The following is an 18,216-nucleotide window of genomic DNA, read 5'->3' on the forward strand; positions in this document are numbered from 1 at the left end:
CTTTTCTGTGCTTTAGATGGCAATTTTTGCTACTGAGTCAGTGTCTGCTGCAAGAATACTTATTTCATGTAAATATTCTTTACTGTAAACAGAAATTGTACCAAACAGGTACTCAACAAATCACTACGTTCAGCTTATAAACAGCTTACACTGACCCACTTGGGGAATGTTATCTGCAATGGGGAGAGACACAACGAAGGATTGCTCTGAGGAGTGTTTTGCTCATCTTAGGATAAAACTACACTTAGAAAGCCCTGCTAAAGTGAACTTGTTTTGTGCTACATTTACTATGTTTCTTAATCTTTCAGTGGATGGGTCTTAAAGATGTGGAAATAATGGAAATGAGAATTAATTGCATGGGATTATAGCCTCTTTTTTTTTTTTTTTTTTTTTTTTAATACTTATCACTATTTCTGTTCTTTTTTTTGTTTCCAGTTACAAGAAAACACATGAGACCCTGAGCCACGCAGGACAAAAAGCAACAGCAGCTATCAGCAATGTAGGAACTGCTATCAGCAAGAAGTTCGGAGATATGAGGTATAGGGGTCTGCTGCTTCTCTGGTCTTATTTTGAGGACAAAAAGCATAAGTCATCTGTCAGCTTTTCTCTACCTTCTGCATTAGTGTTTTATAGGTTCAAGTAGTTCGTAGTCAGAGTACTTTATAACATTCACAGTTTGAACCAAAAATAAGGGAAAATGATGAATGAAGATATAATTCTTATTTGAGTCCTGATTTTTTTTTTTAAAAAGTGCAACATGAAATCCTTTTGGGATAAATTTGCAAACTCGAGGAAACGTACCAGGAACAAAAAATGCTGTTAGATCTTTATTAACCCAATCTTATTCATACACAGATTCTGGAGATCAACTTCACCTGAAGAAAACAAGCCTGCCTTGGAGCTGCTTGGGGAATGATAAATCAAAAAAATATTTCAGGCTATTTTTCTTCAGCTTTTTCAGGACGTACAAAGGCAAAATATTGTTCTGCAGTTGTATGTCTAAAAAAAGATATGATGAAATTAACAGGAGTTGAGGTCAGGAGAACAACCATCAGTTAAATGCAATTTAAATGTCAGGCTTTAGATGTTGATACATCTTTAAAAGTGCTGATCTTAGAGTCGCTCAGCATGAAAGCATAACCAAAGGAATTGTACGCTGTAAACCAGCACTTTAGTTTTCAACTCGGTAGCAGGATTACAGAACTTCCTAAGTATTTTGGGAAGCTGATTTTTTTTTTACGATGAAATAAATTGACATGGGTAACTCTTGCAATATATTGTTTGAGCTACAGAATTAGGGTCTCATTTATTAGAGAAATTAGTATGTATTCACTTTTTTGGTAATTTTGTAATGTGTGAGGTAACCATATCCTAAGATCTATGTGAATCCATTTTACAGTATTTCAGATATATATTGCGTGTTTTGCTACAAATGGCTGACACATAGTTCTTGCCAGATGAAACTTTCTCCCTTACTTTTTTGCTTTTAATCTGAATCTTAAGAAATATTCAGAGAACGTCCTTTATACCTACCTTTTACATAGAGCTCAATAGCTCTATGTAAATACCTCTACAGAGGTATCTATGTAATAGATATGTAATATGTAAAAGATATGTAATAGATATGTAATAGATATGCAATAGATATGTAATATGTAATAGATATGTAATATGTAAAAGAGGTATCTATGTAATACCTCTACAGAAGTATTACTAGTTTTCTTGATGAAACTAAAAAGGGAAATCTTCATCACTGTAAAATATGCTTTACAGTGTCTTTTTCCACATTGTAGTTTAAAGTGGAAATCTAGTGAGTGACTTGCAACCAGGATGTGAATATAAACTAAGAACTGTTTCACTCAATGCAGTTAAACATACATAGGTAGTATATGCCTATAAATGGATATTAGAATGAGGAGGCACGCAGTTACATTTTCCTAGTATATTTTTTGAGCATTCAGCAGTCTGAGAACTGAAAACTTTTTAAGAGGGTTGAGCTTTCATTTAAGTCTTTGAAGGGTGTTCCTTCATGAATTTCTTTTTTAAAAACTTATTTTAACTTATATGAGCTTTTTGACATACATAACACCTCATGTCTCCACAGGTGAACAGATAGTTATGTGGCAAAGAACTGTGTGGTTTATTTGTTCATTCATTCATTCCCTATTCTGAGTCTCCCTGTTCTTGCCTTTGATGCCTTCTGGCTCTTCTATTGTGAGAAACAGTGAGTGTAGTCTTTCTGCTGTCCTTCATGTTACTCACGAATTCTTGTGGTTTTATTGTATTTCACTTCAGTTCCCTCTTTTCCAGGCTGAGGCTTCAGTTGCATGAGTTGTTTTCACAAGGCTCTTTTCGACCTTTGTTTATTCTTTAAGCATTTCCTGCATTATGGTTTTTCTGTATTTTTGAGAAATGCATGAGATGTGCTGCATGTGGCTTCGTTTCATTTTCTGTTCTTTAACCCTTCCTCCTGTAAAAAAGACAAGCCCACTGCTCAGTGAACAGGTCCTGTTACTGCTTCTGTGCTTTAGCTCCTACAGCAGTGACCAAAGATTTGGTGTATAAAAAACCTTGAGTGCTGGCTCTTGACCACAGAGAGAAGGACAACTCTTAACAATTCAGTACGGTCCTTAGGTCCTGTTGCTTGTGCTATGCATAGAGTGTGAGATTAAATGCAAAGGCAGAAATGTCTTAACTGTAATAGAGCATGTTTTCCCTCCAATATTTCCACTAATTAATCACTGACACTAAATTCCTGTATCTTACCTGTCATTATCAAACTGCACCCCCATGGTGATCATGCTTCCGACTAGTGCTTGGAAAGCAGATGGGTGGTATTTGTCCTGTTAGCCCTTTAGTCAAGGGCTCAAAGGAGAAGCTAAGTCCGTAAGCATTTTGATTAATCAAGAAGCTTAATTCTAGGAGCTTTTTTCAATTGAAATTATTGCCTTGAACCTGGCTGGGATTTTTTCAGGAAAATATTAACTACCAGCACTGCCATTTTTTGTGGACATTTACTATGTTCAGTTAAGTTCTCAGTTAGAAGAGTTTTCCTGACACCCGATGATGAAGTAGGAAGCAGCTTAGCTAGTAACCCCCAGTTATATAAAGCATGGTGTGACTTGTGCCTTCTGCATCTGCTGAACATCCTAAAACTGGAGTAATGGTCAGTATGCTTCCCGTGTCAACAAAGCTGGCCTATAAGGTCTTGGTTCACCTTGAGGAGCTGCAGTTCTGTGTGGGGTCACACGGTAACCTTATCACTTAAATAATCTTCCTATCTCCCACTCCAACCCCAGCTGTGTTTGCAGAGTAAGCTGTAAGGAGACATGCACACTGTTTTATTGTTTGCTCACTTTTTTGCTAATCCAAATAATTTTATTTGAGCAATCCAGTATGTGGATTATCACTGCCCCCACCCATAATGCTGATTTAAACACACATCAGACTCTGGCTTAATTCTTCTGGTTAGACATTAAGGCTGATATTCGCCAGTGGCATCCAGATGCAAATCCCTGTTCTGCTTTCATTCAAAACAGACACTTGAAACCGATTTCAAAAATCCAGATGATCATCATAATTCCCAGTCTGGTGTGTTCTGTCTTTACTCCCCTTCTGTGGCAATGGTGATTTTGAAAGGGTTTTTAGCCAGAGAGATTCTAAATATTAGCCTGCCTTCTTTGTGAAGCAAAATCCTGTTTTCCAGGTTGCCTGCTATGTCAGCTGTACAGAGCACCACATGAAACATTGTTTCTGTTCTGATGATGCAGGATCTTAATAACCTGAGAGATATTTCAGCCTGGATTGCTCTTAAAAATATTAACTGATGTGATACGATATATCAGAAATAGGCCAGATGGACTTCTCCAGATGTGCTGTTTTGCTGTGTTAGAATTCAAGAAGATAAAATCTACAAAAAAGAAAGAAAAGCTGCAAAATTCCATGTGTCCCAAAAACCAGAGAAGCCACCCTTTGGGGACAAAGTGCTTTTGATGCAGTTGCTGTGCTTTTCTTTCATCTCCGCCCCAGCTTCCCTGCGTTTCAACTCTCTAACTCATTTTGTGCATGAATAATCATTAGCATTTTACATCTTCTAAATCCTGTGTTAATTATTAGTGCTTGTAAGGTCTCTTTAGAAGTGTAATGCATTCTGTTTAATATTATCATGTTACTAAAAATACAAGAAATGCATATAAAACCAGTATACACATACTTTTGCCTTGGGATATAAATCAGGCACTAGTAATATAAGTAAGATAATGGATTCTTCATTAATAGCTCTTGTGATTATTGATAGGCCATCGGGATCTTTTGTTTCCCCTCCACCCACAGCTCATATTTTCTCCTTAAACATTTTATGGCATGGAGAAAGACGGCAAAGGGGAAGAAAGTAGTCTCAAGTCACTCATAGGGCGCTAGCATGGGCTTGTATTTCTCAGAAGTAGAGGCTACACTCTGACATTTCAACATGGCTCTCGATATGTACAGCACAGATCTGATATGGAGTTGAGGGTCTTTATCCCTTGCCTCTTTGTGTACTGGGAAAGTCTGGACCTCCTCATGCAGTACTGCTGGACTGCTCTCCAGCTGTTTAGGTGGATCTAAGAGTTTCAGCCTTACAGATGACCTTTTTAGTAATAAGTGGTGTTACCAAGTGGAAGACTTTCTGATTTTTTGTTTGCTTTAAAAAAAGAAGGAAACTACATGCACTGCAGTGCTACATATACACACTCTCATACATTACTACTTCACAAGGAAATGTATTTAAAGATTAAGCTAACAAAGGCATGCATGTAAATTAGGATGTCAGCAGTTGTACTGCTTATACATCCTTCATTCAGCTGTCTCGTTCATTTTCTTTAATTACATGATCACACAGTCCCCTTTCATATTCAGGGCCTAGGATGAGCCTGCACTAAAGATGAATAAAGGCAATATAATGCCTCAATCCTGCCAGGAGTTGGAAGGCATGTGCGGAAAGAGACAGAAGACTGTAGGGAGAGCCTGAGGGCATGATTGAGGCAGCTGAATATGCCCCTCAGAGATGAGTGGAATCAGCACAGAAGGCACATGAGATCGCATAAGGGTGGAAGAAGGCAAAATTCATCCCTCTGGAAGGGAGCACGGGAAGTTCTGGCAAACACAAAGCAGATATGGTGAGAGTGCATTAACCTGTTATTTTCTAAGAATCTAGAAGATAGCATGATGGCAAAAACATAAAAGGGTTTGTCAGGAACAATTATCTTGAACTGACAGCACTTGTCAAAGAGAACAGAGGGAAGGCAGGAGATGTGATAGAGTTTGATATTGGTAAGACTGTCCATAGTGTTTTCACAGTCCTGTAAATGAACTAGAGAAATACAGTTCAGGTGTTACTGCTTTAGCAGGAAGAGAGCATATGGAATTGAAAATTATATTCAAAGAATAGGTTTCAGTTGCTCACCGTAATGCAGGATTTTGCAGGCATCTGTCCCGAGTCTCTTACTCTTCAGCATTTTCATTACTGGTTTAGATAACAGCGTCCTGTGTACGTTTAAGATGCCCAGATGACTGCAGTGAGGGAGAACGCAAGCACTTTAGACAGCAGCATTAGAATTCAAAAGTATTTTAAATAATAAAATAAAATTCAATGTAGGGAAGTGTAAGGTATTGCATTGACAGATGGAAAAAAGTCAAAAGCAGAGATGGGCACTGACCAATCAGCTTTACCTAGAAGGTTCTAGGCTAGTGGCTCACAAGCGCTACAGGAGTCGATGCTGTAATGCTATCATTGCTAATATGAACTTCGTTCCAGCAGGCGTTACAGGAGTGTTGTCTAGAAGATTCGGGAGAAAATTGCTCTGCTCAGCTCTGATAAAGATTCAACCGGAGTGTTCAGGCCAGTGCAAGGGTACCACTCCTGGAAGGGTATGCAGATGAACTGGAAGGAATGGGGAGAAAAATAAAACCAGTTCCATAAAATGGAGTCAGTGAGAGTGTTTGAACAAGTTGACTTTTAGGCTAAACATGACTGAGTAATGAAAGGAGAGGGAGGGTGTAGTAACTAAATGTGAGAGATCAGGAAGAGCATTCACCTGTAAAGCTAAACAGGGCACAGGTTATTTCTGAAGGCTGTAAAATCTTTCCTATTCGAAGTTTTTAGAAGGTTAAGTCAATATCAGTTGGAGATGGCTCAAGTATAATTAATCTGCTTTAGTGCTGTGGGAATTGATATTTGCTGTGCCGTTATGGTTGTGCCTTTTTGGGGGTTTTCTTTGCTGTGATGGTGGTGGAGTTTTTACTGGCCTTTAAATATGTATTTGCATGACCTGGGAATGTTCTGGGCACTGTTGCAAGATTAATTGGGAGCTGAATTCCTTGAAATATTGTAGCTGTCATACCCAAAACTATCATTCTTAAGGAAATAGTAATATTGTCTTGCTTCAGACTTTAATTTAATAAGTATTTCCTTTGCTGATGGATGAAGCAGTTATTTTTTCCCATTTCTGATGACAGTTGCCCCTCCATTTTGTGCTGGATTTTGGAGCTTTGCAGTAACACAGATTTCCTTATCATATGATGGCTACACAAGTATCTGTATCAGCATGGAGAAGGGATTGGCTGTCAGTGGGAGTCAGCAGTAGTAGGAGGCTATGGGTGGCAAAAGCATTACCTAGGCAGGTCTAAGCAGGAATGTGTCCACGAACAGTTGAGAAGCACCAATATACATGGTGATGAGCCCTGTAAATAACCCTGAAGAAATCAATCATTTTCTTCAGAGCAAGTTATGAATATTGTGTAGTAAATAATGCATCACACCACACATTGAAAGAGGACGTGAAGAATAAGTATTGAAGTGGTGTTCATTAAGTGTGCACTGGCTGGCTGGTTCACTGCATGAGGCAGGTGTTCCCTTGAAGTGGTCTGTAATTAAAGACTACATCAATAACGCACAGATGAAGGAGAGGCTGTCTGCCCCATCATTTCTTGACTTTGGAACCCTAATGACATCCTTTGAATATTGTATATCAGTGTGCCTCTCCCAGTTCTGCTGCCTTAATTATGTTTCTTTGGAGCTGGAAAGCGGTGCCAAAGTGTTTCAAGCATTGTTATCAACAAGGAAGAAGTATTTTAGAAAATGTCATCTTAGGAATTAAAATACCTCTATTTTTTCCATACTGTTCCCAAGTGAGAGATAACTGAGAAATCCAGAGGGGGCAGGGGAAAAGACATTTGCTGCTGAAGTAGATGTACAATTCCAGTTTGCCTATATTTTCTCTTTAATGAGGTTACGGTAGGATCTTGGGAGAGAAACCAGTTAGCATTGTTCTAGTGTGAATTCTAGTATCAAAGTTTGAATGCAAATGATTGTATTTTTCTCCTTGGGCAGTTTGACATTCTACAGATATATATGTATATTTTTGTCATGTTTTCATAATGCTTTTAACTCTTTTTTTCCTCATGCATCCACCACAGATCACATTCAATTGGGTAAGACACATTACTCTCCTTGAATGCTGCCTCTGTATTTGACAGGATTTATTTTATGGCATGTAATTCAGTAACCTCTTTCCTTTCAGCATCATTATATATGATAAAAACATATATGCTACTTAAACTGCAATGCCTTGCTTAACGTTATGGTGAATTTAATGAGGAAAGGCCTAGACCAAGTATTTGCTTTGCTCTTGAGTAGATTAGTCTGCAGTTCAAATAATGAACACATTCAAAAGAAATTCAAAAGAACTGTTGGGAAAACCTATTTATAAGTAATCCCATTCTCTCAACCATCTTTTTCTGTCAGAGGTTAGAACATAAACAGTAAACGTTCAGTAAAAATTCTGTTCAGCCTGCAGAGTTTTATAAAGATTGTATAAAGAATTTAATTACCTCCTCTTCAATAAAGTAAAAGTATATGAGTCATGAAGCGTACATGGTGACTCTTTAAAAGTCTTGAGTCCTGGGGAAATTTCCAATAGTAGGCCAGGTTCTTAACATGGTTAAATGGGTTCTTCACATTTAGAGCTTGAACTTACTGATGCCATAAAGTACTTCAATATATGATGAATTACAAAATAATTTTGTGTGTGCTGAAAGACTCTAGAAGTGGTCTGCCGTTATGTCAGTTCACCCAGCAGAAAGGCTGAAGAGCCCTGAATCTCCTGGAATCACTCTGGCATCGCCAGTGCACAGGACAGCTCAAGAACTTTCTGTTCAGCTAAGTAATCCTAACCTGGACTCTTCCTTCACTGAGAAAACTTTAAAATGGGGCATGGATTGACCTTCCTTTCTCACTCTGACATGAAACCAGGGTATAATATTTAGCAGCCTTTGTCAGGAAGGATCTCTTGTTCTCTGATCACTGTCACAGACATGTGTCTTTAAAAAAGCTGAATATTTTAGGCTTCTAGTAAAAGATGATTTTGTCACTGTTCCTACAACTTACATCCTTGCCTCTTTAAAGAAATTAAAAGATAAACTCGGTGAAATGTACACTTAGTATTCAGACTGTCTGTCATATGCCATCTCTCATCTGTGAGGATTTAATTTAGCACAATGTAATCTTCTTACTTAGACCTTTGTGTTTGGCGTGTTTTGCTATTAGAAGAGGAGAAGCCTATGCTGAAATACTTCCAAATTCTTATTTTGGCCATTTGTCATGTGTTACAAGACTAAAATGGCAAGCGTTCTTGTTTAATTTCAGTAGGATTGTGAAAGATTTGCTGCACTTATGAAATGTTTGGGCTAAATCTTAAAAATTATGTGAAAAATTGAACATGAAACATTTGCCTTGTCTGCTGTCAATCTTGTCTGTCTGAGCTTAGCAGATGCCTTAAAATATACACAACAGCAAACAGTTCATGTAAAATCTCTGTGTCCCACCTGCTTGCCAAATAGCTCTTTCCTCTCCCGACCCCCATTTCTGAATCTTTTTAATCTGGAAAAAAAGTCTTTTGTGTGTATATGGACACAGTGCTGCTTTGAATTTCTGTGGTTTAGAACAAACACGTGTTGCTTATATGACAGCTTTCTTTTTTTAATGATATAATGATGCTTTCATTGATTGCAGCCAAATGTTGGTGTCCCTTAAAGTAAAGCTCTCGATGTTCTCAATCAGACCAGGCAGTGGCTGTCTGTTACCACTGAAAGTAGCCAGGCATGAATTTTTGAAACAATATATACTCTTACAGTGCACAATTTACCTATAATGTTCAAATCTAAATATACTTATGGACAGTTCTTACATTTCAAATAACTATTCATATTCAGAACAGGCTTGATACTTCCTAGAGGTGGGGAATAGGTGATGTTATGATAACAGAGTTGGCTTTGGTGGCTCAGGTGGGAGAATGTGGCTAATGTAAGTCAAGCAGTTAGGGGAGGCAGCCATGTGCAGGATTAATGCTGTGCAAAACAATTTGATGATCCTTGAGTGATGCAGAAGTGAGTTTGACAAGCTGTTGCCTTCAGGAGAGGAAGACCAATGGCACTCTTAAAAATAGATAAATTTTTTTAAATATTCAAAATATTTAAATATTAAAAAAGCGCTTATATGTTATAATCATACTGCAAACTGGATTTTACAGCTTTTTTTTCTGTATCTTTTGCTTTCATCCCACAGTTACTCTATTCGCCATTCCATAAGCATGCCTGCGATGAGGTAATATGCTATCCATATTCTATTTGCTATGGTGATGTTCAACAGTGTTACTGAGGGGGGGATTTACACACTTTGATCCTGATCCTGCGGCTTTTATTTGGATGAATATAGTCTCACTTCAATCAATTAAGGATATTCACGTAGATAAGGGCGGCAGCACAGGCCATCTGTTTTTTGGGTTGGTGTTTTTTTTTTCTTTTAATTGTATTAACTGTTCAATATCTTGTACAAGCCTTAGAGTAAACAAAGCAGTTCTGAGATGTATTTGGGTAGTTGATTGTTTGTGTTGCTGAATCTGAAATTCAGTTGTTTTGCTGTCTCTAGAACATCATCCAAAGCCCATTAATGTCAGAGACGCTTTCTACTCCAGCAGGCTTTGGCTCGTGCTCCTACGGAGGGATTTTGTATAAGTGCTTTCATGTTTTAATGGTTATAATCATGCTTTACTTGGCTGCAGCCAGATATTGATGTCTGTCCAAGTAAAGCTCCACCTGTTTTCAATAAAATTAGGATCCAGATTTCCTTTTACCCGTTCAACATCTAAATATATGAATATCCCTCTCCCTGCCAAGCATGTGGGGAAAACAAGCCTCCTAACTATATGATGGATCTGAATTCATTCAACTCCAGCAGGTAGATAGTTTAAGGCAAGCATTCACCAGTGTGACTTGCGGGACAAATATAAGTCATAAAACTCAGTTTCTCTCTCCTTTTGACCCTTCTTACTATGTCAAAAGTTTGTCACGTATTTAACAGAAACCAAAAGTAGTCCTGTGTTATTTTTCCAGCTGGCTTCCATTTGCCCTTTCGTTAAACTGGAGTCAGTCTAACTTAGCCTGATGAGAGATATGATGTAAATGTATTTGCAGAAACAGAGGCTAGCATTGTGCTTCTGATAAGTTCCCAGAATGTGCGAAGAGGATGAATCTGGAACACTAAAGTTTTAGCAGCCATCATCGCTTTGCGCAATGAAGCATGGACTTCTGTATGTGTTTGCCTTTCCAGTGGCTGACACAGAGGTATGGGCACCTGCCAGGGTAAAGTGGTTCTGCTTCATTGTTCCACTGTGAGGGCACCCTTTGTTGTGGTTAAAGATCACTGTTGTATTTAATGTAGGAACAAACGTAAGGTTTTAGTACATCCTGCTGGCCATGTTGTTAAGAGAGACCTCACGCTTTCAGTGATATTAGTTGCTATAATCTCTTTCTGGATATACTACAACAGACAGGTGGAAAAAAGGTTGAAGAACTAAACACACTGTTAGGTAACTGCTTCACTATACTACGCTGGGCTTAAGGAGATACTGTCACCTCTTATGGTAAAGAAAGTACAAGGGGAACCCTGCCAGACAACAGCTTCTGAGCTGCCAAGTCTTCACTAACAATGAAGCACAAAGTGTGCTACAACTTGGCTCTCAGTTGTCAAGCAAGGAACAGAAAAGCAGAAGAAGGTCCCCTTTACCCACTGTAGATTTGCCCAAGTCCTTTGTGCCGCCTAAACTGGTGAAGGAGACAAGCTTTTGTACTTACTCCAGCTTGCCTGCTTCTAGCATGTCTTCCTACAGGTGACAAGGATTATCAGCAGTGGGGAAGCTGCTGTGGAAAGGGGAGCGAAGACATCTATCTGAGCAGCTGAGGGGCAACTTGTGTACAGATCTCTTTCCGTGCACACATAATATTACATGGCAGATATTAGTTGTGGTCAGTACGTTCTGTTTTCAGGAAGAAATGTAAAATATGTAATGCATTTAAAATGCCGGGGAAGCCATGTTTCAAGTTTTGGAGAAAGAAAAACACAGTTGGCAGACACCCCAGCAAACCAAATGTGTGATTTGCTTTAAGACAGAAAATCACAGTTGTTGCCTTTTTTTTTAAAATTCTTTTTAAGATATGTTCAACTCAGTTTTCCCCAGAATGATGTTGTATTCTGTTCTGTGGGGAATGAAAGGCAGAAAAATGCTTAGCTTTGTCAGAGGGGCATCTTTGGAACCAGTGTCCCTACCATCTCTGTATTTAGAAAGCAGCAGGATACACTTGCAGTCACAAGATAATTGAGTGTGGGGGCTGTCAGGGTTCCTCAAAGGTATTTGGACTCACTTCCTATGTAGTTTTAATCTCCTACATCCTAGCCTCAGGACGTTAAACTGTCATCTTTTTAATTAGATTATGAACTTGTTTATCAGCTGAAAAAAATTATAATTTCATTACAGCAACAACACAAATGGATGGAGCCGTAGAAGTGCAGCACTACAGCCAGCATTCTCTGATTGCTTTCCTGAGAACATGATAATTGTATCAGAGGGTAGAGAGGACAGTTTGGTCTACGCAGGTTCTGCTGTTGCAAATTTGTACCTAAAAAATACTCATCCAATTACAGTAATGGGATTTGACTGACAAAGCACAAGTGATTGTTCATACCCTATTGCCCTGTGCTGCTGGCCAGCCTTCGTTCAGTTCTAGCATTGTTACCCGGTAAGAACTGATCAAATTGTGGAGTTACCCCATAACATTTGCAACTGACTCTTCTTTCTTATTTCAACTTTCTTTTTCTCCTAGGAATTCTCCAACTTTCAAATCGTTTGAGGAGAAGGTTGAGACCACTGTTACAAGCCTTAAGGTAAAGCCTAGAGGCAGAGTTACGTGGCTGTGCATGTTAAAGTATGACAGCTTAGTTGTCCCTGTCGTTTGAGGTGATAGGGACCAATTGAATTTGCTGTTCCATCAAAACTGTCACGGAACTGCAAGAGCACTAATGGAAAATGAAGGCAATATGCAGAGAAGCCGTCTTTCTCTGCTTTGTTACTAAGAAATTATTTCTGTTACCTGACAAAGTAAACAAATGGTCTCAAGATACACCAAAACCAGAGCTGTTCTACAGTGGTAAGAAGAGACACGTCAGCTGTAACTACAGTTGATTATGCTGTGCAAGGCAGAGCCACATGGAGATGCAAAGTCAGATTTTGAAAGCAGTGTGGCCTCATGAGTTTTGCGATGTGCCCTGCCAGACAGATGCAGCCGTGTGCCTTGCAGACTGAACTTCTATCCCTGAGCTACTCTTGTCAGTACTAGAGACATACTTGCCAAGTGCCCTTTACTCACCTGGTGGGAGCTCTTGTGTAACTCGTGTGATTCACACTACCTGTGTGGCTCTTAGCACTCAACTCCTCTTTCTTTAACGCAGGTATGTTTCCTCTCAAATTTCAATGTGTTTGGATTTAAAATTTTAAAACTATACTGACATATTTGCTGTGGGTCAGGAAAATCTGATGGCAAAGTTACCAGTCATCACCAATATCACTTGTTAAGGCTCTTATTTGGCAGGACAGAGCATGGCAGATTTACAGTGAACTAATCTTTGCTGCATGTAAAGCACATTCAAGGGGGGGAACAAGAAGATTTGTCCCCTAATAGTTCTTATTCATCAGATAATGTCAAGTGTGTTCACAAAATGGCTTTTTGCTTTGCTACAATAAATAGAAAGATTCCAAGTATGGTCTGTCAGGGGACAGGGGCCAATTTGAAAAATTGAATTGCGAAATAAAAATCTTGATTTTTGCCACGAAAACTTGAAAGTAGCTTTACTAGACAGTGGCTGCATTTTCACTGCAAGTTTGGGGCTGCCGATATATAACAATATATCTACTTCTGTATTGCTGCTTGCAAAAATCAGTGAGGGACCGATAATTTCTGAGTCAGCACAGCCCACTAGAATGGATCGAGACTTTTACCTCTTGAGGTGGGAACTTATTAATAACTGTGACTTAAACTTTCAGAGCAAATATCAAGCCCACTACTCCCTCCCATTTTTTTTGAACTTTCGAGCTAGGCAAGCTCTTCTGCTAGCTGATAAAACAGAGGATTACATATGATTAACGCTTTTGAAACTTAGGACATAAAGTTCATTTAATTAAAAAAATCTTCCTAAGCATTCAGTGGCTGACAGGCTGAAAACTGCCAGTTTGTCTTTAAGTCCTGCTATAGTTCCAGGATGGAGTAAGAAGTTCTGCCTTGTTTTTGGGCTTTAATCAACTTTGAGAGGGCATATCATTATGCCAAACCACAAAAGAATCTTCTCTTACCAAGGCAAGCCAGTCAAAAAGGCTTTGTCTTTTCATCATGTAGTTTTGACCATTTCCAAATCTTTAGATATAGCTATGTCTTTGTTAGGAGAACTCTATTTCAGTTATTTAGTCATATTGTTTTTTCTTTTTCCTACTTATATTTACAAATTCAGCAAAATTAAGCATTTTGAAAGTATGACCTGTGAGCACATAATCATATGTTTCAGTAATGGAATTTTATAACTCTTCCTCCCCCCTCCCCATGGGAAAATGCTGTGGGCAGTTTTTTATACCAGCATCTAGATAGCTACAAGCACCTACAGGAAAACAAGCTGCTGCTTTTGTTCTTTGGGTACTATATTACTTCTCTGTCCAAAATCCCAGTATGGTTTCTGTATTTTGAGAGCAGCTGTGTTAGCATTGCTGGCAGATGGGCCACTTTACTCAGCAACTGAACGAGTTCATTTTAATACCAACCTCTTGTTCAGCCTGTGTAGAACTGGAAAGAACAGTAAAACCAATGTGAGCTACTCGGGTAAAGAACCACACTAAATTTAGTGGTAGAATCTAGGATCCTGCCTAGGATCTTCTCAGGGACTGGTTCCTTTACGCATTACAACAAATGCCACTGGCAGATTTTATGATTACAGCCTAGAAGTTTAGAAATTGTAGGAGGAAAGGGATTGCTTTATTTGACTGTTTGTAAGGCTTTTGTTCTAAGAAAAACCCAACCCCACTTGTTCTCTGCCTGTTTTGAACAGTTCCCAGCCCTCCATGGCCATGGGGGGTGGAAGGCAAATGGAACATGCTATAGTGTGGAACTTGATGTTCTCTTTATTTACCTTGTTTCAGACCAAGGTTGGTGGGACAAGCCACACAGGGGGCAGTTTTGAAGAAGTTCTCAGCTCTACAGCTCATGCCAGTGCTCAGAGCTCTCTTGCTGGCACTCGTCTCCCTGAGAGCGAAGAGGAGCTTCAGTGTTAGAACACAGGCCCTCCTAAACCTCATATGCCTCTTACCAGAGACTTGCCCAGCCAGTGATTTTTAAACCTCTCACCACCCAACTTGTCAGCTTTGGAAAATTGCCTCCTAGGTCTTGTGCTGGAGAAACATTTCTTCTATTTGTATTTTGGATGGGCCATTTTATCATCAGGTACTTTGTATACTGTAGAAACCATGCACGACTCACTGACTTAAAATTATCTAAATTCTTTGTCAAGTGACCAAATTAACAGTTTTCATTTTCACGTAACTTCCCTCCAATAATCTCCCAGTCTCTGTTTGTTACATCTTTTGGTTTACTGTTTTCTACCTATTAGTTTCCACTTCCCCTCTCAGTGCCACATCAGACAGAGGGACCTAGAGCTGTGCTAAGATTCCTGCTGCCAGCAATGGTCCATATACCAGGTGTCTACCAGCCATATCAGGTGCCCTTTGCTCAGGAGTGTCTGTGCATGATCTGTTTCCTAACGGAATTAAGTCACTTATTGTCACAATAAGTTTTTTCTCCTTCACTGGCATAGTCTGGCATTGCCCTCCACCCATTGGTCAGCAAAGCTGAAGAGGGCAGGAAGAGACAGTCATATAGAAATTGAACTGATCACAACTGCCAATTGAAGATGATCATTGTAGCTGGAAAAGCTTCAGTTTAAAAATACATTCCATCACTCACTTTCTGTGGCTTGGTAAGATTTGACAGTATAAGTTAATTACAAAGGGCAGTAGAGTGTTGGGAACCTCTTAATAAATTTGCCTCCCAATCTTCCCCTCAAAAATAAGGGAAGGTGTATTTTTTTTATGAGCCTCAGTGAAGATACAGCCTTAAGTGAAAGAATACAGAACAACTGGCTAAAGCTGTGCCATAGGTTAGAGAGCCTGTGACTTTGGTCCGCATTTCAGAGCTGCCAGCATAAACCCTGTTATCTTACAATACACAGGATGAGTAGGTACTTCCCTTTTGGTGTCAAATTTTGTTGTGCTTCACTCCAGGACGTGATTCCTCCAACCGCATTCTATCTGCTTCAGCACCAAAAGCCAGTCATCTCTCAGCTTTGCTTCAGCATGTTTCTTGCATCCTCTTAACATTTTTTACTACAAAAAGAGCAGCGCCCTTGTGTCACTATCTTGCTGTTGTCTAGTGAGCACGTGTCAGTCTGCATGTTGCATTACTCAGCTCACCAGACTGAGATGAGCACAGCTTTAAAGAAGTATAAACAAGATGGAAAACTGTCTGGCTCCTTTCAAAGTGGATGCATTTTCTGAGCGTAAGCCAAAGCTTCAAATCCGTGTTAGTGAGTTTGACCTTACAAACTGCTTAAAATCTTGTGAGGAAACTTGGCTTTAAGTGATTTTTTTTTCCTGTGTGGCTTTTGTTATAGTTTTTACAGAGCTGGAATTCCTTTAATAATGTTCTACTGGAGATAAGTTAACCTTGGACATTTATATCAAATGCTTCCTTAGTGTGATTTGTATCATGGAAGCAAATCTAATTAGTTTTCTAATTAGTAGAGTTTTCTTGTGACAGTTTCCTAGCATGTTTTATGTGGTTTTGTGCACAAATGTGAATTTATTTAAATAAAGAAGATATTAATGGTCAGCTTAGTTTGTGTAAATGAAGTTATTGATATTCTTATTAAAAATAAATTTCTCTTACTCTTTTACACTTCGTAATGTTTTAATTCTGTGTATTTACCAGTAACTCTCTGTATCTCCAAGCCTTGCTCTGTCACTGCAGCACATCAGGGTAAAGTGCAAGAACAAAATCTGCCACTCCTACAGTTCTTAAAACCCGTTCAGTCCTTTCTGGATCTGAAATTGCTCATGGAAAGCCCCAGGCCCGAGTTCTGAAATAGTTGAGATTCAAAGGAGGAAAATGATTAAATCGACTTCAGTGAAAGTGAACTGCATGACAGAAAACATCATCTAGACCTAAAAATGATCTTTTTGAGCGTGGCCAGCAGCCAAATCAAGGTTAAAACACGGGATCCGAGCACTGTCACCTTCTACAGGGGACTAACATAGATCTTGTTTCAGTTGTATCTTTATGTATGCATATACAGAGAAAAATGCTTCTGGGAAAGTAGTAAATGGCTTTAAACTATGTTCATTAAGAGCACAATTTAAAAAAGCTCAAGTGATTGTCAGTGGAGGCAGGATGGCCAGACAAGCTTCTCTATTCCCTATAAATCCTTCTATGTTATTATTACAGTTGCTGCCACTATGTGTAGGCTCAATGCTGATATGAAGATCAGGAGTAAGATATGAGAGAGGGTCATCTCCTCTCAGGTCACACATCCAAGGCATAGCACGCTTTTCCTTACACGAGAACAGTGCACTGCAGTACTGCATTAGGAAGCCCAAAGCCCCACAGGCTATCAACCCATCATCACAACTCATGCTTTCTGACCACACTTGCTTCTCCAGCCTCTTTCCCACAAACTCCGTTTCTCCATTTCAAATGCATGCCCCAAACTGACATAATTGAGCCTGCAGTGTGCAGATGGGGATGTAATTTTACACAAAGTACCTGCTGGATTTCTTTAAACAAAACCAAACCCCACACAGCACACAATCAAACCATGTCTCCATTTCCCAGGATAATATTTACCTTTCTTGCACTGTTGCGCTGCTGACGGAGGTTCAGCACTCCATCCCCTGAATTCCTGCAGAACAGTGAATCCCCAGCCAGTAAAGCCTCCTGCTGCGTTGGAGGAACCAACTGTTCTGTTGGGGTAGTGCTTGTGCTGTCTCTATCCAACCGCCTTTTAAGGCCACTTTTGTTGTTGACTGTCAAGAACATTCTCAGTTCTGTCTTCCAATGCATCTGTGGCTCTTTCATTCTTGGCATTCAATGCAAACTAATAGAGACCATGATTTGTGTGCATCTCAGTGGAATAAAAATGCTGAAGAAAGCTGGGCAGGCCACGCTCCATCACCCACGTAGTATGATAATCAGCTGCAAATAACCACTTATCACTTTCCTATTGCTCAGTAAAGTGCAGCTTGTTCTTCCAGGGTCTCCATACGACACAGCTGCTGCCTTGTGTGGTTCCCTGAGCAGAGCAGGCATTCCACATCTCACCTGAACCAATATTCACTGCAAATTTTGTGTGCTGTGCTGGCTGCCAAGACTGTCTTAAGAGCTCCCAGAAGCTCTGCACAGCGCTCTGTCCCTCTGCCAGAGGCACCAGCTGCAGAATACAGTAGGAGCTTCAGTCAGGCACCTGAGGTAAAGGAGACATTTCCTGGAGTCATGGTGTGCGAAGACGTGTGCTCAGCTAAATTACCTACCTTTAAAGGGGACTATGATTGAATTTAGTTTTATGCTGCCTCATTTGACATTCCAGGTCTCTACCATCTAATTTTTTTTTTTGATACTTGTGACATTGCCCAGATCTGCAGCTGCACATGCAATACAATAGCTAGCAGTGCAGTTGGCCTCATTGTGACCTTTACCACCACTACAGCTTCACTTGACAACTATACTTTACTCCTACATTAGCATTATTACTTCTGC

The 18,216-nt window shown here is 39.5% G+C and overlaps 1 protein-coding gene across 3 annotated transcripts in view; it reads left to right on the top strand.

The window, feature by feature from the left end:
• TPD52L1 (TPD52 like 1) overlaps positions 1-16,352 on the top strand; it is a 56,620-nt gene extending 40,268 nt beyond the window's left edge. Inside the window, exons 4-8 of one of the 3 annotated variants that reach the window (XM_054063647.1) lie at positions 436-537; positions 7,456-7,470; positions 9,602-9,640; positions 12,196-12,256; positions 14,553-16,352. In XM_054063647.1, coding sequence (XP_053919622.1) covers positions 436-537; positions 7,456-7,470; positions 9,602-9,640; positions 12,196-12,256; positions 14,553-14,684 — 349 coding nt within the window. In that variant the 3' untranslated portion in view covers positions 14,685-16,352. Of the gene's footprint in view, positions 1-435; positions 538-7,455; positions 7,471-9,601; positions 9,645-12,195; positions 12,257-14,552 lie in introns of those variants that run through there. The other 2 variants (XM_009557250.2, XM_054063648.1) reach the window with 2 other exon arrangements.
• Positions 16,353-18,216: the final 1,864 nt, after the last annotated feature.

This window comes from Cuculus canorus, chromosome 3 (assembly GCF_017976375.1).
Source record: "Cuculus canorus isolate bCucCan1 chromosome 3, bCucCan1.pri, whole genome shotgun sequence".
In the NCBI taxonomy this organism is placed as follows: domain Eukaryota; kingdom Metazoa; phylum Chordata; class Aves; order Cuculiformes; family Cuculidae; genus Cuculus; species Cuculus canorus.